We start from the raw sequence: 27,706 nt of genomic DNA, 5'->3' as shown, positions 1-27,706 counted from the left end.
TTATGTCTTTTCTAAAACATTTCCATTTCCCAGTTTAGCTTCAAAAGTGTATTTTGTTACCGAGCACAATATATTACTAAACTCTTTATTTCATTACCCAACGAGAAATTATTGTGGTTTATTAATGTAGTAAACGTACACACCACCAAAAATAATAGTTCGATAGTATATTATAATCCAATATCCAGAGTATTTTGTAAATCAAAGAAATTATCTGTTATAGCCTTTTTACAATTATTTTAATGAAATTAAACTATGTACTACAGAAAAAATTCATGTCTTAACATACAGTTTGTGTATGCAGATATCAACATCTTCAATATACCTATGGGTCCAAAATTCAGGGGTATATCAACTATAAGTGAAGTTTGCTAAAATTACTTATCAACTTTGTGAAAAAAATTGGCAGCTGGGATTCAGTAGATTATTTAGTGGCAAATTTTGATAATAGGGTCTAATAATAAGTACAAGTAATCTTGAAATAACAAGGGCAATCTTAATATAGAAATCTTAAAAAAGCAATAATCAAATATATGAATTGTCTACACACGGATATGGAATAAATGTTCAGCAGTGCTCGAAGTGTTTCCGGTATCCGTCTGACGTCAACGTCCGTTGCGGAAATGGGGAAACCAACTTCAGTTTCCTCAAAACAGCTGATTACTGGGAAAAAATGCTTTACGAGTTCAAACTAGTTTTGTGTCCTTATAAATTGACTATTACAAACTTAAGAGGGCTACAATATGAAAAGATAATTAATAATCACAGATGTTGAATTTATTTTTATTTGATGAATGAATTTTCGAATAATATCAAAGCTTTAACTGCTAGTAACAGACGTAACAAACATTAATAATAATGCAAATCTAAATAAAAAATTAACCCTTCTATATTTTACGAAAGTCAAAGTGTCAATTAAAGGTAACACGAAAACTGCCATGTTAAAAATGCAGTAAATATTGCCCCAAGTTATCTGGTTGAGGTTTGACTATTTAGTATTCACCAAAGAATTATTTTTTATCTTGAAATCGCAGTAGTTATAAAAAACGCTAAGCTAAATAGAAACAAATTATACAGGGTGTTTCTTTTTTAACTTGCATCTTTATTTATGTAAAAACCGCAATAGATAGAAATATGCAGTTTGCAGGAATCATCTATTGACGTAGGGGCCCATTTTTTTAATTCAACGTTACATTCACATTCCACCCCTTTCCCCCCTGCCACCAACTTATTTTTTTTTAAATAGCAAGGTACCCCTTGTGACATATCAAATTAAAGAGCATGAAAAAAGAAAATGTTTGATGAAAAAAATTGAAAATAGGTTGTATGTATGTGTACAACATTTGGAATCATGACGAATCAAGATGTATAAGATCAAATCTATTTTAAGTTTGTTTTTTCAACTTGCTATGATAAAAGTAAAAACAACTAAAACAAAAAAAATATTCTTGTTGATTGTAACCAGTTGAGGAAGATGCATTATAATTTATGAAATGCTAAAGTTATATTACATATGAGTTTTACAGCAAGCTATTCAAAGGCAAATTAATGAATGTGTATATTTCCAAAAAAATTATTTATCACTGTAAAAACAATCTTTTTGATAATTTGCAATAGCATTTAATAATATTTAAAATATTGAAATGTATTTCCATGAATGGTTAAAATCAAAATTTTATATAAGTCGATTAAATTGTATCTATACCTCTTGATAGAAAAAAACCACCAGCTTTACATAGTGACATAGCCAGCAAACAAATGCATAGTTTTTTGTATTATAATAAGTTCAAAATTTCGTATAAATAAATATTTGTATACAATTACCACAATTGTTAATTTATACTCATATGCCATTGTGAAACCACTAGTTGAACAGAGTAATTTAAGTCGTTGTCATGAATTTCTCATATAAATACACTATGGATATTCAACGCAGAGTTCTAAAACAGTGTCAATTACGGTAACAATATGTAAACGAAACAATGTTTCCTCATGTATATTGCATTTCTTGCAATCACATAATATACAATCTTGATATATAGAATATGTCATATGTTCAATACTTCAATTGCTAGACTTAGCTGTACAGAAATTATATGCGTAACAGATAGATGGTCATAATGTAAATTATATTTGTAAAACATGAAATACACATAATGAAAAACTACAACTGACAAAACAGGGACGAGTAAAAAGCGATACGAACTCTCACGTATTCTATAAATGCATCAAAGACGTGACTTTTATCCTCTTTTGAAACTCGTTCTCTTTTGGAAACTAAAAAAAATGGTTTTTTAACCAACGCTTGGTTTTATACTTAGGTTGGTTTTTTTCATACACATAGGGTTTTATCATTATTTATCTCGAATTCGTTATAGGAGAGATATGTTGAATACATATCAACATATTTACCACTTAGGTATTTCAGAAATTCCATTAAATATTAGATTAGCTAAGAAAAAGTCTAATTCGATATCCCATCCTAGCTTTAACAACTTAGATATAATTTTAATTTTTTGTTAGCGTAAATCAGCTGATAGTACATTCTCGAACGAGTTTTAAATTTTGATTTTAAGACCATTCATTTCCAGGCTACATTTATTCTTTATAGTTTCGTTGTTTGGGTAAAAACTGCTTTACTCCACGCAAGTTCAGTTTAGTCCTGATACTTAACCAAATATTCTAGTCCTGATGCCTTTAATAGATGACTAAATCAAACGAAAACGTTTTAAACTAGAACGACCTATGTTAGTTATCAACCATTTTAGATTTACATAACAAAAAAACTTGTATGGTTGGGGGGTTTGTTCTATTCGTGTATTAAAAATAAGGTTAAGGTTGTGCTAAACAAAAACCTAAGCTAAAGTATTTTTGAAATGAGTAGGCCCAAAGAAAATCTAAAAATACAAGGTAAATAAAGTATCCTTGTAGTTTCAACAGGGACATATTTACTTCTGTTATGGAACACGTGAGGGTGTTAACAATATTGTTGAGGTACATAGCAGCACACAGTCTCATTTGTTAAGATCTTTGTCATACGTGACAACAAGAACATCTTCAGCACGTGACTTGGTTAGATAATAGGGACTGCGAACCCTCAGTACAATATATAAGTAGTAACACTGTGAAACATGAACATTTACCTACCACATTGTTTACTATTACATAAACAATTATATTAAAATAAAAAATATCATTAGCCTCATCTTATTTGTATTGTTTGTTGTTGTATTGTTGTTGTTACATTGTTTGTGTTGTTGATGTATTGTTGTGTTGTTTATTTGTATTGTTGAGTTTATTTGTTAAATCTATCGGGTAGTGGAGAGGCTATAGTGATCTTAATATAAGGGTTGCTGATCTTAAATTCAACCGTTCATTATTATACTGTAGCAATAATTCATAACTTTCATTGCTTCCTTTGTTTCGTTTATAGGCATTTGATTAGTGTAGTGGTCCAAATGCAAGGCTAAAAGATGCCAACCAAACTAAAAAACAACGGTTACTTTATTAAATCAGGTATACTGAGATTGAAAATTATTATATAAATGCATTCAGGTTTTTGAAAATATTTACCGGAAATTACTTCACTACTAGACTTAGAGTAATGCAGTCATCATTCAAGCTGTTTCTGTAGTATTCGAGAAATGTTGGTAATAGATTGTTAATTTGACTGATATTATGAATATAAGTCTTTAAAATGTTTTATAATATAAAGAGTTGAACAATCAGGTACACAATTGACAATGTATAAAACATGTCTTTGGGACAGAATAAATAAATGAATGATATAACAATTAAAATCTAAGAATGAAAAATACTATAAACTTTTCAAATATTGATAAAATTACCCAGATGACGTATTGCAAATCTATTATAAATCCTAAATTTAAGGAGTAAAATTTCAGTAAAGTACTGAATCTATTTACAAGTAGGCTATGTGTATATACATGAATGTAGGAGGCACAACTACAACGCTTAAGGAGAATCCACTTTACCTGCAGCTCACAGCATGCAATCCCTTGAGGATGTTTAAGACTAACTATGCACTAAGTACACTGGAGCTAAGTACCAAGCAATAACATGTACAATCTTGACAACAACTTTGATATTTTGAGAGATACATTAAAGAGATTTTAATGTAAAGGTACATGAGTGTGTTTTGTGTGATCAATATTTTCGGTTTATTATTTCAATGTAATTTATTGTACTTCTCTTTTTTTATTTACCCGTAAAAAACACTACCGTCACCACTTTTGTATTAAAAAAAATTTCTAAAGGTAAAAATATATTATACATTAACCCCCTTGGTTGTATAATTGGTTGTAAAAATCGAAGAATTTGTTTACTAATGACAGTTAAATAATTTTTAGTTTTTAAATTTTCTTATATGCAAACAATAATAATTATTTCTCATAAAGTTTGACACGATACAATATTATTTAAGAGAATAGTATGGAATGTAATGTATAATTATAGAATGTGATTTTTTTCATCCTTCCATTGTTGAAAACTGAAAGTGTCTTAAACTATGTGGAACGTTACGGTTAAATGGTAAAATATAAACAAAACACAAGGCTGCCTTCAAGACAATATACACTCCGCCCTGCCACTCTCAGCTGGAGGGCAATAAGGTAGACTCAAACAACCAACCCTTCCCTCGTGGGTTGAATACTGATGACGTATCATACGGGATCTTGTAAACATTGGTATATACTACAAAATAAATTTAAAAATTTCGCGAATGTTGAATTTTTACATAGTGTTTACAACATTTGATTCTGTGAGTGTAGTAGTTATACTTTAACATAGCAGAATAGTAAAATTATATGACTTTGTAAAATGGTGGGAGTGCAAAAATTTTTTTATGATAATTTACAAAAACAAAGACACAATTCACAGTTACAACATAATTTGGAGATTTTAAGTCTAATTTAGCTAATTGTTTAGTTGGTGTTTTAGCTACTCGTATATGTAAAACATTTTTAAACCATGTATTTAAAATCGTCAGAGCTTTAGTCATAAGTGAGGAATAAACATTTCATTGTATTTTACCGCATATTATAAGTTAACTTTACGTTTACAAATGTCAAAAATTATTCATACCGAAAGTTCTATTACACAAGTGATCTAAAAATTTCAAGTCGGCAAGTGCCTGAACATTTCAATGTATGAAAAAGAAGAATGTTACCACCCCTACAAAAACTGCAAGCTTCTGAAATTTATAATTAATTGTAGAGCTCAATCTCTATAAACATATACACTTTGTTGTCCAATAAAATATCACTATACGTTCAAAGATTACGGTGACCAAAAAAACTGTCCACTTGAGATTATTATGTATTATTAAAAAGTTATGTATTATTAAAAAAGTATTATTATGTTATTTTAATAGAGGATAAGAAAACTGTAGTATCGCTTCTTTACAATTATACTTGGATCAAATTGGTAAATACATTTTTCACTGTCACAAAACATCTTGAAAGTTTTTAGTAAGTTAGATTAGAATAAACAAATTATACTTTTCACTTATTTTACGGTTATTAAATAGTTATTAAAGTTCGGAATACGGATACAATTAGAAGTTTATTTTCAGGAAATATTTATAACCTTTTGCAAAAAAGTCAAGTAATCTTCCTTATGTTAAATTGTATGCGAGTGAGTTTGTTTTTTTAAAGGACAAAGTGCTTTGATTGGTACTTTTAACCAAGCAAGCCACGTGGGTTTGTAAATGCCTTGTGGGACCAAAGAGCCTTAAACCCGAACTGAAACCAAACTTGGGTCCTTTGACGGGCTTAAACCTTTGAACCATCGCCTCGTTTGGTACTATTCAACATTATTCGGTTGTGCAAATACTTTTTTGTATTACGTTGACTTTATTTTGGAGAAAATCCTTAACATTAAGGACCATCATGTCATAAATAGCATCAATTGGTAAAATAGAAATGTCTTAAGATATTTTTTGTTTCTGATAATGTATGTGGAAATGGTGAAAGGAATATACGAATTTAGGGTACCTCTTACATTTCTTTATAACTGGTACGTAGAAAAACGTTTAAGAATTAGTTATCTTGGAGGTGTTGGAATGGTTACTTGATATAGTTACACAAATTACATCCCTATTGTTATATTTTTTGATAGCCAATATATGTTCTTAACGCTCAGAGGAATAAAATAGTATAGCAACTAAGATTTAAATAGTGCCAACCATTTTTCAAATAATCGTTGAGGTTAATCTTATTGATCTTGTATTAATTTAAATAAACTAATTTAAATCGATTTTGTTTGTTTTTAAGGCATATTTAGGCTAAGCCCAAAAAAACGTCATGTGAAAAAATATCCAAGTAAATAATAAGGAAATTTATAACATTCTAATATAACATCCTAATATAGGCATCCTAATATAGGCATTATATTTTTCTATATTTTGGTACAAAACATAAAACAAGTTTTTACTTGGAAAAAATCACATATAAAAAGAAAACTTTTATTAGTTCGATTATTTTTATTATTCCATTGCTTAGTTCTTGGTTTAAAAACAGCCCCATAATATCACGTAAACAAGCAATTGTTTTCAAAAAGTATTAATGTAGTAAATGACTGAATTTTTATCCTACAGGCCTCTTTCTTTGTAAGAGAAAGACAATGTCAACTTTAATCAAACGAACTATTTTCCTTATATTCTTAAAGTTGTATAACACTTTTTATAATATGAGTACATTGGCCATTCATAGAATGAAAATTGTTCATTTACGTTAACAAATAACAACCGTTGCACTATGTAACTATTGAATATTTAACCTACTCTATATACGCTACAAGCTTTATTATCTAAAACACAATTTAACATATTTTTACTCCCTAATGTAAAAATATTTCAATTCATAACCAAAATGTGTTCCTCAAGTAAACATTTAAACTCGGAAATTGATATAATGAGTCTTAAAATTTAAATACTTGATTTCCTCTTTATTTAAACTCATACAACCTTTTTTTTTGGAGTTTGGCTGTTTAGTTTGGCATACCGTGTATGGATTATAATCAATAGTAAGTTGAGGTTTAAAACTAATTCTCTTAATCAATACTCATTTGTCAAAGTGAAAAATGCAAAAAGTGTATTTGTTATTTAGGTTATACAAAAACCTTTTACCGTAAATGTATGTCGATAATTTAACTAATTTAAATAAATATCTTAGTATATTATTTTAGTAAATAAACACAAGCTTGTTCAGTAGGCTGAAACACCGAAGGGATTGAGCTTGATCCCTAACGTAAACACTTTGCATTTGGTGTTTAGGCCAACGTTCCCTGTAAATTATGTTATAAACAAAACATTCCTTAATGACAATGAATCCCAGGTCGTGATTTAAAAGCGTTAACATTTCGAAACTTGAAATTGTGTTTCTGCTATTTTGAAAAAAATGCTTGATTTTACATTATTATATAGATTTATATTACACACATTATTATTTAATATTTAAATACATTATTTTATGTATGACCAAAAGCGTTTCATACCAATGTTAACGTAGTAGGTTATTATGATTACTTTTTTTTACTTGCAAACACTTTTATTATTAATAGTTTCTATAATTTTGTTAACATAAACATACTAAGCATATGATAATCAACATAAGTAACATACTTTACATCGTCATACCCTACAAAATATATTACAAGTTCAAATAATAATTTACTAATGAGTTTTTTTATTCTGTAACATTATTACTTTTCATTATGATTTTTAAAGACTTATTGGGATCTTTTAGGACGAATGGATGGAAACATATATATTCCTAGTTCTGTAAGGGCAATTATGCCAGTATTTATATTACTGTATTTATATCTGTAGGTTTCCTAATAATATACACAGAAATAAATATTTCACGTGTACGGAGTAAAATGGTTGATATTTTATCTGATTATATATCCTTATATATCAAACCAAAAGCGTTGAAACCCTACGATTAAAATTCTTGACGGTTACTCTTAATCATTAACCATGCGATACAGTTGTTGAGAGTACTGAAAACCTATTTATTATTTAGGAAAATACTTAGTCTAATTGTATTTGATTTATAAACATCTCCTATTACAACTAAATGTTCATGTTGATATGAGCTACAGTATGTATAAATATCAGCTACACAATTAAGTTAAATAAAGCTTTAAATTACAGTTATTCAGTTTTAAATGCCGATTGATCTTTTTTTTTGAAAACTACATTGATTCATTCACTCATGAAAAAGCAGAGGAACATGTGGCTATATCGTAGAATTTTCACGTACAACATTAAACTGGTTACATTCACCTCACCGCTTAACAGATATGTCAATAAACTGTAATGGTAGAATGTTCCAGTAGATAATGTTTACTTCTGTAATATAAATACAGCTTACAGTTAAGTTACGAAGAATTCCTTTAGTACAACCAAGTAATTTTTTTTTTCATTTTGTTATTTTAATATGTAGGCAAAGGTTTTAATTAAAACTTAAAAAGGGATTTTTAAAAGAAAAATCAGTATGTATTAAAATGTACAGCAGCTTGTGTATCAAATTATAACCATCAAATTGCAAAGGAAAGACGAGGCATGCTAAAAGAAAAGAGAATTGCTATTTATTGAAGTATAACAAATTACACAGATTATATTTGTAACTAAAAGCAAATTTATTAGTCTATGATAAGTTTTGTTAAAATTCATGAAAATGTGAATACATATTTTGTTGAATGGCTTTTCTTCACAGATTCCTTAATAAAATATTTAAACTTTATCAAATCAGGTAATAAGCTTGGCACATCAGGTAGGGATACATATGTTAAAATTGAGGTGTAATTAGTTTTAATATTCTTCTGTTACAATATTCTTTTGAAAGAAATAACTCACTATTGTTAGGTTGTAAGAAGTAAAGTCCATCTTAATATTTAAATACGGTGACATACGAGATTGAAAGATCTGCTAGGGAAAATTGAACCTCTCGAAACTTAAGCATTGAAATATGTAGACATTACTGATATAATTTTAACTGACCCGACTGAAGGAGCAAACAATTTATGTTTATTAACACCAAAATAAATTTTCAAAGCGATCTGCTCATAGCTGCTTTTACATAATTTTTCTCCATGTCTAGATTTTACCCTTTAGGTACCGACCATGGTATAATTTGCACCCTAACCTCTGTAGAGCAACTCACAGTCATGCCACGTACTGTAAGGGTCGCAGAGGCCGGGTTCAGAGGGAGGTTTGTAATTGTACAAACTATTTTCCATTAAATCGAGAATCCCCTGACCTTACATTAGTTTACTGATTCTGTAGAGTAGTCTGATAGCAAGATCTAAACATTCATTACTAAACATAAAATCGACATTAAAAACATTTATTTTCTACTAGATGATTGGTCTTTTAAAGTGAAAGAATTTTATTTGTTTCAAATTAATTTTAATGCATTACTTTTATAAATAACAGTTGAATCAATAATTCAGCCTATGGTAGCCTAGATTTAATAATAATCATATAATAATATAAATATATTGAAAAAAATACACCTGGAGGTAGTCCTAAAGTTTCAAGTCCATTGAGTTTAATGTCTGTGAAAAATACTCAAACTAAGTGAAACATTGTTAGTATATTTTTTAAAGTTACCCTTATTAAGTTTCATTTTACTTCCTTTAGAAGTAATTAATCAGTGTTTTATTTTGTTGTAATTTTATAACCTAACATAAATTTTATAACGGAAGAAGTGCCAAGTTATTATAAGCATAATTAAATTAGAAAATACTAACCACTATTGCATATATTCTTCAATTTCCCTTATATAAAACCTTATTCTATGTGTGGCTCAAATGGAATTAGTTTATCATTAGTGGCACAGTAACCATCAACCAGTCCACCAACTTGTGTTTGATTTAGTTCTGCGATTAGTGTGAACCAAGTTGGGGCCAAAAAGGACAAGACAAGTTTTGTTAACATCAATGATTATCTAGAATAGTTTATTTTCCGAACGTAGATAGGATAACAAAACCAGTCATTCAATTTTAATGATAGGTACTGTATTTTAATGATTAAATTTACAAGAGATGCTTTCGTAGTATGTCTGACTTTAATAAATTAATTTTATTCTCTCCGTTCATACTTGTTTTGTCCTATGATTTTTATATCATGAACATGCTAAAATCCATTGAAATCAACCAAAAAAGTTTTGAATAATAAATTACCTAATAACACTTCTGTACAGTGCATGTCTTTTATGGACATCAGTGCATAACGTATAAAGTATAACGCTACGGTGGGTTTAGGTTTATAAGTAAACAGCTGTTTAGCATGCAGGTCGCGACTCAGGGGAATGTTGTTTGTTGTTGCCAACGTACTTTTATTGCCACTTTGCTGCGTTCACGTATGAAACCACAGACGGAAACTATTGAAATAAATAAAACCTGGTTTCAAATTCTGACTTTGGTTGGGGTGAAATTAGCTAGTTAATCATTTATCGGTATTTTTAGACAGATAGTAACGCTATCCAACACACTGCAGTAATGCTGTCATATGTATTCCGCTCACCTCCTTGTTCGGGTTGTTGGTTTATCCAAAGTACACTTCTAGATCGAACCTCTATTCTTTATCTTCAGGAACATTCAATGTAACGTTTTGCAAGTCAGATCACCACGGCTCCACTAAATGTTTTAGAATACTTCGTATGACTTTTTGTTTAAAATATATTTAACTGTCGTTTTCCTGATTTATATTTATACATGGAATTACAAAATACTATGATCATATTGAACATTATCTCGTTAATAAAATATACGTGTATTTTAGTTCAAATTTCAAACAGAACAAAATTCACATTCTATTTGATTGGCATGATAAGCATTTATAAATATGCAAATTCTATCGTAAGTATCAATATTACTCATTTGAATGTAAAATGTATTATTTTGTTATATTTTGCAGTATCAATCCACTCTGCACCTTACTAAAAGAATTATAATCCCTGTTGATTTTAGAGGGTAACGTAAATTAGTTTTATTTTACAGTAATGGATTCCTCTATGCTATCGTACGATCCGTCTTGACACAGTCAACATTTTCCCAAAGTATACATTTATAATAACGTATCATGAATAGTTCTTAATCTTAAAAATTAAAAATTTTGAAATAGATAAACGTTTAAATAAAAACTGGAAAATCACTGTAGAATTCAACAAGAGTATGATTACTTCACCCGCTCTTAAAACAAATATACGACAAGTATAGGTCAAAATATTAAGTTGGAACAAGAAAGTAGATTTTTAAACTTTAAATAAGCTTGGGTTTAACAATAACCCATTCTCAGCTCTTAGTATCTAAAGAAATCAAAATTATTATTGCTAGTTATATTTTCGTAGATCTAAAAATTTGTGGAATAATTTTCTACTAAAGAAAATAAGAGCTGAATCAATCTGTATACAGAATAAAAATACCCCCGCCGCAGCAAACCTGCCGACTAAGCGAATTTCCATTTGTCTGAATTGATTTTCAGTTAAATATATTTTAATAACATTAGGTTTAACGAGTACCTAGGTTTTCTGCTACAAGGAAACTAATAAAGTGTGTTTTTGAGTAAAATATTGATAGCTTAGTACAAAATAAATAAATTTGCCAAGTTTGATCAAAATATATCCGTAAACAAGCAAACTACAACATTTGACAATATTCTCCATAAGAATAACATGGGAATTTTAAATTTACAATTTTTTAAATTTTCTCCGTTACTAATAATCGAACAAAAATACTTTTATATACTAAATTATTTGTTTTTTAAGCTCTTTAAAAAGGTCTAAAGAGAAATCGGGTAATTTTGTGTTTTGAGGGTCAAAAGTGAGAAAAATCAATTTTTACCCCATAAAACCCCCCGTAAAGCCCCGTTCCCATGGTCCGATCGTGCTGGTTCGCGAACTCATTCAAGTTTATCCCGCTTTACACCTTTGAACCAAATTTCATCAAAATCGGACAAAAATTACTCAAGTTATCGCGTTCACGGACGTATATATATATAGTCTATATATATATATATATATATATATATATAAAAATTTGAACGAATAGTGTTTTTGGCCTTTAGGGACACCAAAATGAAAAAGTATATTGGTCCCGGGTCTAGGTCTTACCATGCCACCTACGGTAATAGCTACTTCCCTATAGGGAAATTCGCTTAAAAAAAAACTCTTTAAACGTGTAGCTTAAGATATTTTCAAATCATATTATATTTCAGAAGATTAAAGTGTTTTAATTAAAATCCTTACCTGCGATTGGGAAATCGTCGATAGTTCCCCAAAGATGTTGCACAAGTTGGCCCTTTAGACGATTCATTGATCAAAAGCACCAAAGTGCTGAAAACTTTAGTCTTTGAAGCGCTCCACCATTGAACAAAATTTAATATCCTCCACTTAACATTGGGGTTTCAGAAAGTGGAGTATTATCTGTTATTGTAAAGGCCTAAGAAACATTATGTTTTATTAAATGAACTTGAGTTTGCATTCATGCACGAATTACAATAATTATAAATCTCCAAAACTTAGAATTTTAATTTTAAATCATCATACATGCATTATTAATTAAGTACTTCACTAGCGTAACTAAGGATACAAATATATGCATCAAATATATTATTGATGTACGTGTTAGTAATGTTAACTAAAAAAAAATATAATTACTATTAAATTCCTTTGGCTCCATTTCTAGATTTACATTTACGTTCATTATTAGTTACTGATGAAAAAATAAACTTTAAATGAACACATTGAAATAATTTCAATTAAAACACCAGTTGAAGCTGAAAACATTAATTTGTCCCGAAAAGATTCTCCACAGCTGCAAACTCAAAATACTGAATATTCCGTTAAAAGCCACAGTGCATGTTAATGCTCTGACAAGTTTGTGCTTTGACAAACTAAATCGTAGTTTGGAAACTTAAGTTGGTAATAGTAAAGAAAAGTTGTTCGGTATCAGAAAAAAGGTCAAGTCTGGGACACATTTAAGGATTTCACGACTTTTAAACTATCGTTTTTTGACGGGCTTAGTATAAAATATAATATTTAATAGTTTGAAGTGAATATAATATTTACGCTATTTTAATGACCGGCTCGAGGGTGTCCTGCCACTTTTACAAAATTTTACATTATTTAATTTTTAAAAGTCGACTTGAAAGGACTTTGTAAAAAAAAGATGGTTCTAACAGTTAAACTGAACTATTATATTAAATAAGATATATAAAGTAGGCCTACGAAAATAAAGAAAATTATTTTCATATCGTTAAGGCAGAGGTATCATTTTTAATCATAAGCACTTAACTAAGATAATACATTTTATTGGTCATATATCAAGACTCTTATGGATAAAAGTTACGTTACAAAATATTTATCGAAGCCATTTTAATTAGTAATTTTATTGTAAACAAATAATTAATAGTTTTTATGGCTTTGCCTGATAGTTGTCTATTAAAAGCAGCGTATTTGATACAAATCATAAGATTTGTTTAAAGTGCACGTCGTAATATTTACATTTACGTAATATTTACTGTACAAACTTTAAATCTTTCAATTTAGTTAGTTTATTACGATAAAACTATAAATGAGTACCAGGGCAATACTCCTAACTATACATAGAGTATTCTTTAATGCATGATCAATTTATTTTTCATTATTTTCTGTTGTTATCGATTCATTCACGAAACGTTAACTATTCGAAACTTGCATGCTTGTGACAATGGACTTTACTGTAAATTCTACGTTTTATCACTTAGGTTATTATAGGATCCAATAATCTAAGTAATATACGTTATACTCGTACAGTTACATTTTTCTTTATGTTATGTCTTATTCTAAAGCGAGGGAGAGTTTAAACATCGTATAGTAGTTTGAAAAATTATCAAAAAAGGACTTGTAATAGATTAACATCAACCATGGTGAAAATTGCAGTTTATTGGCCTACTGTTTCAAATATTAGACCGATCCAGGCTCTTGACAGTTAGTTAACTGAAACAGTCAAATATCACCCGAACGCGCCGTCAGTTTCTACAACTTGATCGCTGACCGAGGAAAACTAAGTTACTTGGTCGTTCTGTCAGTTTGTCTCAGCAATTATATTAGTTATAACCTCTGGCTATCTATCTCGAACAAATAACCTGGTCTGCTAAAAAAACTATAAAACTGGCATAAAATCAATTCTCATTATGGTTACTATATTTTGTTCACCACAACTTTATATTTCAACACTTTTTTCATTATTGTGAGGACTAAAACTATCATGAACATAAGCTGTCGTTAGTACAGACTAGGATAACTGGTCAATGACACGAAGGATAGATTATAATTAATCTCTAACATTTAGATTTATAAAATTATATTTAAAATTGTAATAACCAATTCTTGCCATTAAAAACGTGTCATGTAGTTGCTTTTTTATAAAGGCATTTAAAGTGTGTCACACTCGAATGATATTCATTATTACCATGTTTGGATTATTTTAATTTAAAGAATGCAATTAAAAATTTAAATATAACTACTTCAAACGTATCCAAACAATTTAACTATTATGGCTATCCAGCGGATTGTTTTACTAAAGGAGCTTTTTTCTGTGAACAGAGAAATATACTCTTAACTGGTTCAAGACATTTAGGTTTAACAAATTAGGTCAAAGCAGTTTTGTGCTCAAAGTTTAAATAGGAAATCATTTAAGTTAATATTTTCTTCTTCACTATTTTATATAAAACTATTTTTTAACGTTTTATATCAAACTTGCCAAGTTATGTAGTAATTTCATGGAAATAAACATTTTCTAGACTACGTAATTTATTGTCTAACACCCATGTTTTGTTGTTGTGCACAGTTATTTGCAATTTGTGCAAGTAACGAATCACTGTACGATATATTTCTCCATTTTATGTATAGTTTTGTAGATGAAATGAGGGATTTCAATAAAAACATATTACATTCACGCATTGCATACGTTGATGATCTCAAAATGATCAAACAAACCAAACTTACAGAAAATTTAACATTGCTCATCAAGTCTTACACCTGTAGTAAATAACCCATTTATCAAAGTAAGGCAAATATGGTGAACATAGCAATTTGTCATAACATAAATTAGCATGACATTATGCTTTGCAGAGATTATAGGCGGCGGGTAGCATATTAATGAGTCTAGTTATCTGGTCCATATGCGGTCACTTTATTTATGTACATATGCTCTAATGGGTGCGATGCTCATCCAACGTCACCCCTTTATAGTGTTGGAAACCCTGTTGGAAAAACAGTAAATGTTTATCTGTGGGTCACTTATTTTAATTTTTGTTTACTTAAACAAAAATCCCAAATATTATTTTGTACGTGTGTTGGTTTGTGTTTGTAATTCATGTTTTCATAATGAAAAACATTTTATTCTTTTGGGGAGACGGTCAGAACCCTGATTGTAAATATTTACTTTTGTTGTATATCATGAATATTAATCGATAGCCAAAGGAAAAGCTGCATTTGGGGCTCACTTGTAATCAACCCAGCAACATTCAGATCTAAAGACAAGCACTACAACTAGTTACTCAGTATACCTTATTAGGGAAATTTTAAATTATTAACTTTAAAACCCAGTAATCAATGTATAAGCTGGTGAAACCAGTAAAAATGTACCAGGAGTACTTATAATATTATATTATTGTATTGTAAAAAATATGAGTACAATGATTTTAAAGTATTTAAATTCAATATTTTTACTAACAAGGTATAAGTAGATAAAAGACCAAAAGTCCAAATGGATCTTTCCTCGGAAAATTATGCATATTATAGCATTATTTATAAAAAAATTATTTAAAAATTTAAAAAAATCCTTCTTGTCATAAAACATTTTAATCCCTAAATATTGTAATGACTGCATTGTAAATGGGTATCAGAAATTATACAACATTTCAGATCCACCTTTATTTCTTCCCTGTGGAAATATCTCAAGAGATAATAGGCATAAAGTAAGCGAGGCGGTTTCTGAATCAAAGAAAAGAATTCCTTGATCTTTGAATCACGGTTCAATTACTATGCTTTGTGACATTTAGTCTTTAATGAACCTTGGGTTTTACAAGATAAGAAGGAATCTCCGTTTTTGGAGCAATTCTTTTTTGTTCGTATTTTAAAGTGGGAAAAACTCATACACGTTTTTTTTATAAACTTAAAATCGTATGTCAATTGTTATAAAACTTTAAAAAATTTGTAAATTAAATGAAACTGATATTTTAGTTGTTAAATAATATTGTAAAAGCTAAAAGAAATCAAATAGCATTTTCAACAATACTTATAATGAAATCAAGCAATGGAATTATACCAAGAAGCATATAGCCACAGTTTATAAAGGTTTTTTTGTAAAAAAAAACATAAAATACTACTTTTATTTTAATTAAGAGTAGTTTTTACATAATATTCGTAGGTTTTAATCATCGTCATTCTATTTTATAACAGCATGTATCACCATAAGCTGCATAATAGGTTGACGACGCAAAAAGAATGCCGTCAGTTAATCTTTAAAATAAAGTTGAATGAAGTAATTGATAGTACTACTAAACGGTAGAGGGCTTTTTCGTTTGGCGATTTTTTTAGCTGGCAATGCAGCCTCATGTATACGATTTGAATTGGAATATCAAACTATTGTATGTTTCACGGTAAGATAGACAGCAATGTTACTTTTACAAATATATTTACCTGAACACGTAAAGATAAAAATGTACACCTTATCAGTGGTTGTTTTAACCTTGATATGAAACGTCTCTGAAATTAGTGAGTAGTCGATAATATACGGAAATGTAAGGAGTATAGAATTTAATAAAATAGCTTGTTATCACAATTTTAATACCCAACAGGAGTTGAAAAAATACACTCCTATCCGATCCATTAAATTGCAGTTCATTAGTTAGAAGTGTTACGAAGTTTTAAATAGAAATACTTACATTTGGATCTTCAGGTGTAACGTCTATTTCATCAGGAGGGATGTCGTCTCCTGAACCTTCGCCGAAACCCTACAAATAAATTTAAACAATAAACAACTAAACCAAACACTAATACAGAAAATAAAACAAAACAAACCCCCTGAAAACACAAAAGGTCTGATAACGCTTGAAAATAACTAAGATAACTTGTAATTGTAAAATGTATTATTAATAAAATAATGACAAATTAATTAAAACATTTAATCAATAATCAATTGAAAAGGACTAATAATGAGCAGCAAAAAAAAATATTCGACACGTCCTCTCACAACATATTTGTTAAATAAGGAATACATATCTTTGTTTAGTAATACGAGTAGTAATACTACATAGGTTATCTGTTCTATATCCAATCCTCATTGTATTGAGTACCTTGTTGGTCTATTACAGGGTAAGAAGATTGGTATGGCATAGCTAATTACTGGAATTCTATGTGGAATTCGCCAATCTACCGCAAATAACTTAAAATATAAAGTCAATGTGAAACAATGCCAGCTTTCTACAAACAACAGAACGAATATTAAGAATTCAATATAATCAAATAGGAATCACGTCAGTGTTCTATGAAAAGCTAGTTATATGAATTCAAATGAACTTAAGCACAGTAAGAAAATAATTATATGTCGTAAATATAAAACTATGTCAGTACAGTACTACTATAACAACCAATAATAAGCGTTCAATGTGTAATTACGTCAGTGCTCTATCAGTAAAGCAACTAATGATTTAAATAGATATAGAACTATGCCAGTGAAATAGAACTATATAGAACTATTAACAGCAAATTAGGAATTAAAAGCGGATCTATGTATGTCTACTATAAACATCTATTAATAGAGATACTATGTGTAACTGCACTAGTGTGTTACATGCAATAGGAACTTAACAACAGGATTTTAACGTGGAACTATGTCAGAGTTTAGCATATAACCGAAATAAATTAACCGAAATATATAGAAATATTCAGTTTTTAGGCGTTGACTGTTAACAAAAGTTAGTTTCGTAATTTTTTACATCAAAAATAATTTTAACCCCCCTAACAGGGTTGGGGTGACTTATTTTTTTCCAATAGCAACCCCTATTGAGTGACCACCTCATTTTTAAGTGTTTGACAAAAGAAATGCAATGGCACAAACCCGAGGTAGATATTTAATCCCTAGCCAAAATGACGGGTATTTTAAAATTCTATGTATGTGAAAAAGCACCCATTTTGGAGTACCCGCCATTTTGGCTAGGGGTGAGATATTCACCTCGGATTCGCATCATTGTGTTTCTTTTGACAAGCACTTCAAACTGAGAGGTCACTAAATAGTGGTTGCTATAAAAAATAAGTCACCCCCTACCCTGTTGGAGGGGTTAGAAAATTCTTTTGGTGTAAAAAATAGCGGAACATTTGTTAAGAATCAATGTTACAAACAGAATATTTCTATCTATTTCCGTTTTTAAAAATACAAATTCATTTCAAGACTTAATTTACACACTGTATAGAACTATGTCAGCAAAACTAATGATTAAATCCAACACGGAACTATGCCAATGTTCCACAAACTTGGTAGATTCAACATGAAACTATGTCGGTGTTCTGTAATAGTGTTGGCCCAGCAAGCCATGGTTAAAGTCAATCACAGAGTAAGCAGCAAGGAGCATGTCGGGGTGGACACAGAGTAATGTGATTAGAGGGATGGCGGGAACCTAACTTTACCCTCCAACTGACAAGCTATGTTGTTAGCCTCAACTGCTCTAGTTGGCCAAAGTCAGGGCATTCGAGGTTGTGATAAGTTTACTGGGTGGTTTCAACTTATAATAAATGGTTGTTTTATTTTTTTACTTAAGGGGGGGGGGATTTCAGTAATTTATTGAGTTGATGTAATAAAATAATTATAGGTTTTTTGCTTTAATTTTGTTAATTTTAAAATAAGAAAAAAACAAAAACAAATAAAGAAACTTTTATTCAGTTTCTAAATAATTATACTGGTGAATACTTAAATTTTTGTAAAAACAGAGTAATAATACAATAATGAAGATATTGAAAATTGTTCGTAAATTTGTAAAAAATAATTATTCTTATTATTTTTATTACTATCATAATTAATGATTACGGGAATATCTATGAAAAAACTATGTACCATAGTTTTCTTTGTTGTGATAATAACTCTAAACGTTTTGTGTTGACTAAGAGGTTAATTTATAAATCCACAAATTGAAATCACGTATTTTAGTGAAAGTTATTAATGGTATAATTGACCATATAATATACATGATGCAAAAAATGTATCTAAATCCACTTGGATTATTGTTTGCTTTGTAACAATACACAAATATAATTGTAATTCACATTTTTCAAAACGTTTTAAAAGTTAATTCCGCAGATTAAGTTTTGGATATTTGCATTCTAATCAGAATTTTAAATTAGCTTCGGAGATGCAAACGAACCCCTTATAAGAATTTAAATCCTGATATCGAAATGAAAAATGTCTCAATCGGTTCAAATTATTTGTTGACAACGAAAATCTTAGGCGACGTAAACATACTATAAAAAACTATACGAAATACTACAACTTTTAAATATTTAACACAATTTAATGAACAGTCAGGCTATGATTTTCTTTTTCTAAATATGGGTTGGTGGTCTAGGGATGAGCCTATGAAAGAAATGTATGAAGAAATGTATTTATACATATTACATAGGAATGTTTGAGGTTTCATGTTTTTATTCCTTTTTAAATCAACATACTAAGGTTCACCAACTGGAAGCTTAAGTAAAAAAAATCAAAATGCTATACAGTAAATAATACATTGTATATATATATAAAATCCATAAATATATATCTTTATTAGGGATGGTGTGATTTCCACACACCATAACCTTTAACTTATGAAAATATACTTTGCTCAGTAAAAGTCACTAAACTGTAAGTAAAAATAAACCACAGGAAACATATTACACTTTTTATTTTAAAGCGAGGTAGACGGAATGACATGGTTAAACACAAATTTGCAAGTCGATTGGTTCCGGGATATTTTCGTCATGACGACAAATTAGCCGAATTGAGGCTTAACAACGGTAAAACATGGTCACAACCGCGTAATAATTTTTAATGTGCATTGTTTAATTCCCCGTTAAGCCCGAACACAACATAAAACTTTATCAGCCGCCTAAACACGGTAATTTGGGTGTTTACAAATTATGTTCACGAATAATTGTGTTTTGGTTTGGTTTTATCAGCGGTTTATCGTCCAATGTTTTCTGTTTTGTGATAGAAATTTAGCGGTCTAAAATTACGCATTTTTAACAGAATATACCGTCATACAGTATCAATACAAACAATATAAATCAAGTTACGGTTACCATTTCCTATTTCATTCATCTAAAAAGATCATAAATTTAAGTTTTTAATATTGTTTTAATTGTCTTGTACAATAAGTCCAGAGTATACAAAAATATATTACAAAATTGCGTATTAATTAAGGCCACAATCAATTAACAACCCCTAAACTCCATTTGGGACAGGTAAAAACTTACGACAGGCCTAACTCCTTCAAATGAAATTTCGATTGGGTTATGCTGGGTAGTTATTTTATTTATTTATTTAAAAAAGTATTATATTCCCAATAAAAAAATGAAGTGAAATTATAGCCTGGACCAACCTACCCTGTCCCCTTGTACTTGCACAGGAATTCTGGTTCTTGCCCTTAAACGGATTTGGTCATAGGAAATTAAACAATTCTACTCCAAAAACCTATCACATTTTGGCACAAGTAAAGTATTAATTATCAGATATGTCTATTTAAAGATGCTATTTTTATGTACAAAGTTTGAATCTATATAAAGGAAAATCACTCTAACACTAAAAAAAATCTTCTGACTAATGCAATACCACACAATGTTTATTTTTACAGTTAGGATAGTATTTATTATACTCTAATCTAAAAAACTACAGTACGGTATAATACTCTATTATAATTTAAATGAAATATTTGTTTTTAAAGACTCGTTAACTAGTTTTTTAAAATAGTTTTTATGGTTCTATCCATTTTATTGTTATTTCTCCTTGCGTTTTGTTTCTCGTCAAATATTCTCGTTTGGAAAATTATTTTTACGTGAATATGTATATTTTTAATGAAATTAATTGTGAGTAATATTGTTTGTTTCACTTTCAAGTGTGCGTTTATGTTTTCCATTTTAAACATTTTTTGGATTAAGTTTACTTTGATTAGATTTGTTTTTTTAACTATTACACTGTTTTATAAACAACGATGATAAACCGTAACTTGGCAAGTCCTGTTTATAGGTGTTTTAAATTTTATCATGTAAAAAAGTGTACGACGATTAATCAAATGCCAAAGGTAAATAACAACACAACCGTCAACTGTTATCTTTTACTGCTAATTCAACAACTCGTTTTATATATTCTTAAACTGATAATTTTATACCACAACTATTGAAAGTAAATAATGCACAAACACAATCAAAGAAGTACGATTTATACTTTTAGCAAATATTGTTTTAAGCCAATAACTTTATATATAAAATAAACAATATTTGCGTGTCTCATTTTAGGTTAAAATTACACTTTGTTTAACAGATTTTCTTATAATTCTAACATCATATAACAGGACATCAGGTATATTTTAAATACGTAAAACCTACGTAAAGACAGCAATTTTAAACTTAAAATTAAGTTATAAAAAGTATGTTATATACATACAAATGAGCTTTTGGATAACTCTACAATCTACGATTAAAGTTGAATAACTATTTGGCGATTAAATACCGAAACAGTTTAAACACAGGTGAGTTTGTAGAATCGTTTTCCAGTTTAACAAAGCTTTGTTCGGACTGAACACCATTAGTTTTGGACAATTAAACTCGATTTACACACCTCTTTCCTATTTCACTTTGGTTACATTGTCCAACGGTTGTTTCAAACTTTACAAATACATGCAATTAAATGCATTAAACGAAAGCAATCAAAGACTCAATGGAAATAGTAGTGTAATTGTCTTCAGGATTACAGCTTTAATAAAAATGCTAATTATCCATATGAAAAACATAGTTCGACGATTGTGTAGAGTTTGTTTTACGATCAACTAAAAAAACTATTAAAACTACTACGCATCTTGGAACTACGCTTAAATTTGAAAAAAAAAAAATAGTATAGAAGATTTCCAATAACTAGTACACAAATGATCAGTTACATTGATATTACTGTTTGTTAATGTAAAAAAAACTATGTTTTAAAGTAACCCTATCAGCTGTATTTAAATTTCTTAAATTCGATTAATATTTAGTGATATTTAATTCGTACACATAACTTTTAAATAATTTCAAATAATCAATAAATACTGTGTTTACAAAAAGTGCAGCCTATTTATCGGAAATCTCATAGTAAAAGGATAGTGTTAGTACAAAAAATTGTTTAACATAAATAACATATTATTAAAAAAAGAGTTATCTAAAAAAATATATTACCAATAATAAATCTATAAATATATAAAGGGTGTTTCCAAGTTCTCTTGACACATTTCGTGGACTTGTTCCTTGGGCAAAGACAAACATAAAATTCCATATAAGTACAGCAGGGTCTAAAATGCTTAAATTTCTATCAATCGGTCTGTTTGTGATTTTTTTTATTTTATAATTTTGTTAAATCGTAAGGCAAACGACCGAGTTAAGTTTTTCTACATTCGGTTTCGCAATTTAATAATAAAACTAACTTAAGAGCAGTATGGTATTCCGTGGTTAGTCCTATTAAATTGTGTTACCGAATGTAGAAATGACTGATAACTCGGTTGTTTGTCATTTGCTTTCAACAAACATGGTCATAAAAACAATTTTCTTAATATAAACGGTTTTCATAAAATTTGGCATTATAGACGTTAAACGGCTGTTATATTATATATAAATTATAATATAAAATATATTATATAAATGACTGTTAACGGCTTGAGATATTAAATCGAAATTTTTAAATCTCTTTTTACCTTCTAAACTACACATTTATACGAACTTTGAAATTTATATCTTGAAAACTGACTAAGATATAAAATAATGTAAAATAATCACAAAAAGACCGACAGACAGAAATCTGGCATTTCAGACCAAACTTATGTGGCATTTTACGTTTGTCTTAGCCCAAGGGACAAATCCACAAAATATGTCCAGACAATTTGGAAACACCCTGTATAATAGAGTAGCAGGAATTATCCATTTTGGTTGCATAGGATTATCTTATGTCCTGGCAAAATATTCTCGTCCCTCATAGAATTGCAAATTTATGTTCACCTACATTTTGTGACAATGAATGTACTTCCCTGTTACAAATACTAGTCAAATATGTTCATTTATCGTATTGTAAATAATAAATAACATTGTTTTATTTATGTCTTTTCTAGGTATAAAATTAAATATTTTTAAACAAATAGTTCTTACAATTTTAGAGGCTATGTACGATGCCAAGCTCGCCTACGTACACTTACGTGTTAACCTGTATCTTAATTGCATGCTTTTTTTACTAGAAGGATTACTAAAGGCATAAAATTTTATTAAAATGTATAATACAGTGTCAGCATGTTACCTAATTGTGAGTAGCTTAAATACATTTTAAATCTGTACACTAAAAATTATTATTTTATTAATAGTTATACTTTCTAAATATATCTTATTCAACAATTAAAAGTACGTGAAACATTAATTAAAAGAATACAACTTTTTATGGAGAAGTAAAAGAGAGGTCTTAAATATTCAAATGTTTCTTACAACCCAAATACTTGGTCTTCCAAAAGTATTAAGACGGTTTTCCCGTTTTCCACCCTTCATTAAAGCCATTCAGACAAAGGTATTCAAATTGAAAAATTTTGTGTATTAGGATTATAGTGTTTTTAAGAAATCTTATTTTCTAATTACATTCTTTGTTGCATGTTTCCCTCAATATTATCTCAAGTATCTTATGAGGTTGAATCTAAAACTATTCCTCATTTTCCCTGGTCTAAATTAGTCTTTCATTTTACTCATATGGCAAATTTAAAAAGATATTCGTATTGTAATTTAGAACAAAAGTAAGAATTAACTTTACTGAAAAGTGTTTGTTAATTAAGACACTATAAAAAGTTAAAACTAGTTATCCCTCCAAGTAGACTAGAATAAGCTCGGGAAAGACCTATCCTCTGAATATACCCAGAATGTCAAAACTTGACTGTATATTAATTTATTTAATGTTCTGTGGTGGAATCCTATGCCAGGAAACTATTTCCAATATTTTTTTTATTCACTTTCATTCTTTATTTCAAAATAATAACACTGGTTAATGAATTTAGAAACAATTAACAACTAGGTCCCAATGTATTATAATAACAATAACATAAGTCTTACGGAGGCCCAAATATTATTAATGGCCATTTAATTTAAAAATATCCAAAACGTTTCTTGCTGTACTACGTAAGCTCTGCAATGTTGATAATAATAATAATCCGATAACCTAAGTTTTACCACGACTTGCGTGTTTTAGCTGTCCAAGTTTAATCTCAAATTAACTTCCCATTACATGGCTGTTGTACCAAATAACTACCTAAAACGCAAGAGAGATTGAGTAAAATTGAATAGCTTTACGTTACAAGGTACTTGCAAGCCATGAGCCATGCAAGCAATGAGATTTCATGTGCTACATCATATATACAAAGAGCAACTACGAATACTTTGTTTTAAGTTGACTAAATAAAAGCCATTTCACTCTTTAATGTTCATAAATGTTTATGAACAAGTTTTAAAAAGTTATGTTGCTTAATAAAATCGTAGAAAACTACTCTTAAGTTGGGTTTTTCGAGAATCCTTTCGACATAAATGTATCTTATGCAAACACACAAAGTGCATTGCGATTGCTTGATAAAGGTAAAAACTTGTTAAAGGGGTATATTCATATTTTGTAAAATGCAGTATTATACTTTAGTAAAGCAAAATTTATAAAGTAAGAAAATATAAATTAAGAAAATAATTCAAACATTATTTTTCTCATTTTATCATTATTATAAGCAGATAATTAGATTTTAAACTAAAATCAGTAGACTTACATAAGTAAGAAGTTAATTTTTTTAGTTCAAAATTGGTAAGAATGCACATGGAACTCAACGTATACATACTACATTGGTTTTGTTTGCTTTGAATGTTTAAAGCACGAAATATGTTCTATTTAATAAAAGGTTTGAGCAACTACTATCAAGCAATCCATGGACTTTGTTATTATTTGGCAATTCGGAGGCTAACAGTGTTGTCCCATTCAACTTCAGGGAAACGTTAAACTCGTTTCAATATCACGAATTCGTTTAAAAAGTTAAATTGATCAAATAAAACACGACGAATCCCATCGTTGTAACAGTAGATTTAAATCTCATCGTTATAGACAGAACTTTAGATTGTTACGTGAAAGTAATTTAAACGGAAGTATTTGTTTTCAATAAGGTAAAGCTAATTTGGTAAATTGTATGTTGTTTGCATACTTTTGTGATTTTAATTTTAATTTTTGTATATAATTATAGTTCTATTTTTTTACAGGTCGAAGGACAACAAAACTCAGTCATTATATCTATGGTATAGAGAAAAATCTAAGTTAAAATACGTATTAATAAGTATAAACAAAAATGAAATCTTAATGGCGTAGTATGTTGTTTTGTCCAGGGGTATTCTCATCTCTATATTAAAACATGTCCTGTTAAACCCAAGTAAATACTGGAGTAGCACCACTAATTTGATTAGAGAGCACGCTATTCTACTGTGATTACATATGTATTCATGGTCATATAAATTGACGAAGAAAAACTATTCCATCCGTTCTTTTCATTTATTACAGACAAAGAGAACTTTGTCCATATTATTCTCTATCAATATGAGAACAACAAAAACAATAATTGGAAATATGCAAAGCGTTACGATCAACATAATGCCCTAGGGTTACGAAATAATTGTTGTAAAATGTTGTGATTCTTAGTTTAGTAGTGTAAAATAAGTAGTAGCAATGTTACTATTCCAGAGCTGTACTAATTACCTCCCTTGCGTGTTACTGGTCAACATTTCACGTTTATCATTGAGTTCTTATCTTACACCATTAATCCTACATTCCCGTGGTGTTATCATATGGCTAATGTACACAGCGGAGAGGCTAACAGTTGTTTGCTAGTTGAAATCCGCTCCAAGTGGGATATTATGCTCAGTAATAGTCTCTGAAGAAAATTATTTTTTGTAAAGACGACCAGTAACAAATTGGATTCTGGAAAGGTTTCTCGTCAAAGTAAGATATTTGTGTCGACTTTGAACATTTACTTCTTGTTAACGTTAAGTTCTTTTACCTAGAAATAACTGTTACTTTGTAATTTATATGAACACGTTTTAAATTCAGATAGACCAACGTATATCGTTCATTATATTACAATAAGAAATAATAATAATAAACACTTCCCTAAGCGTAGTTTTCTGTCATAATTTTTTAAATGCTATTATATTAACTAAGCCCCATTTTAAAATTATTAAAAACTGTTTACAACCAATTTCTAATATTAAGATATCAACTAAATTAAAACATACCTCGTCTTGCAGTTCAAATAAATAGTGTCTTTTTCAATCCACTACATGTTTCGCCATGTTGGCATTTTCAAGTGGACCATCATCCACCATCAGATTGTTGTCATCAGATTGTTTTTCGGTGGACCATTTTCTGCCTCAGTCAGTGCCGTGATCGGGTTACAATAAGTGTTGTAGGCCTACATGATAATGTTTCGTTCGTACGTGTCAAATGTATGAACAGTTTTGTGTTTCAATGTAAATTTCTACAATTTGACGAGTCCAATTCGGATATTATAATGTTTCAAGTCTCAATGTTTCTGTTTACCCACTTGAAAATGCCAACATGGCGAAACATGTAGTGGATTGAAAAAGACACTATTTATTTGAACTGCAAGACGAGGTATGTTTTAATTTAGTTGATACTAAGTAGTTCAGGGGCTAAAAAATGGAATTTAATTAAGATATCAACCTGTTTTACTCAAAATGATACATTTTATGTCTTAATATAAAAGGTTGAATTGGTTTTAAAATGTTGCATGGATTGTACCGGGTTTTAACAAAAATTTGTTTTAAAACAACCATGTAAAAATGAAATACATATTTTGATAAAATATTGTCTGTTCTGTTTGTCCTTAACGTAAACAGTTAAACAATTCGTACACAGTATGGTTATGCAGAATCGAACAATTAACAGCAAGAATTATTTTATCAATGTATACATACTTATTTTTATATTATATTAAGCACCAAAATTTAATTATGAATATAACTTGATTTGTTTGTAAGGAATAATTATTCTTATTAAACTTCAAAGAGAACCATTTAGAGCGAAGGATGCTTGTAACTTCAAACAAACAAATTCTATTTGACTTCTCTAACGAGTTTAGTATGTCCTGTTTGCATTTAGGACTTATTTCCTCATTTTAAAGTATCACGAATTCCTTATGAAAAATTAAATTAAGTTCCTTAAAATAAAAAGACTATGATTAAAATAAAATTAATAAAGCAATGTGAAAAATGGTTTTAAGCTGATTGGAATTGAGCATATTTATGTGAGAAAGAATTTACAGCTAAGTACACAAATAATATATAAAATCTATGATAAACATTTTTATATTTAATTTATGGGAGCTGTGACACTAGCTTTCGTTTAA

The 27,706-nt window shown here is 29.1% G+C and overlaps 1 protein-coding gene across 1 annotated transcript in view; it reads right to left on the bottom strand.

Annotated features, from left to right (window-relative positions):
• LOC129002278 (collagen alpha-3(IX) chain-like) overlaps positions 1–27,706 on the bottom strand; it is a 106,119-nt gene that overhangs the window by 67,875 nt on the left and 10,538 nt on the right. Inside the window, exon 2 of the mRNA XM_054429963.1 lies at positions 16,961–17,029. Within this exon, the coding sequence (XP_054285938.1) occupies positions 16,961–17,029 (69 nt within the window). The remainder of the gene's footprint in view (positions 1–16,960; positions 17,030–27,706) is intronic.

This window comes from Macrosteles quadrilineatus, unplaced genomic scaffold (genome assembly GCF_028750875.1).
Source record: "Macrosteles quadrilineatus isolate MER2022 unplaced genomic scaffold, UCM_ALF_1.0 Scaffold_9__3_contigs__length_116548681, whole genome shotgun sequence".
NCBI lineage: Eukaryota > Metazoa > Arthropoda > Insecta > Hemiptera > Cicadellidae > Macrosteles > Macrosteles quadrilineatus.
This window is presented reverse-complemented; position numbering and strand designations above follow the sequence as displayed.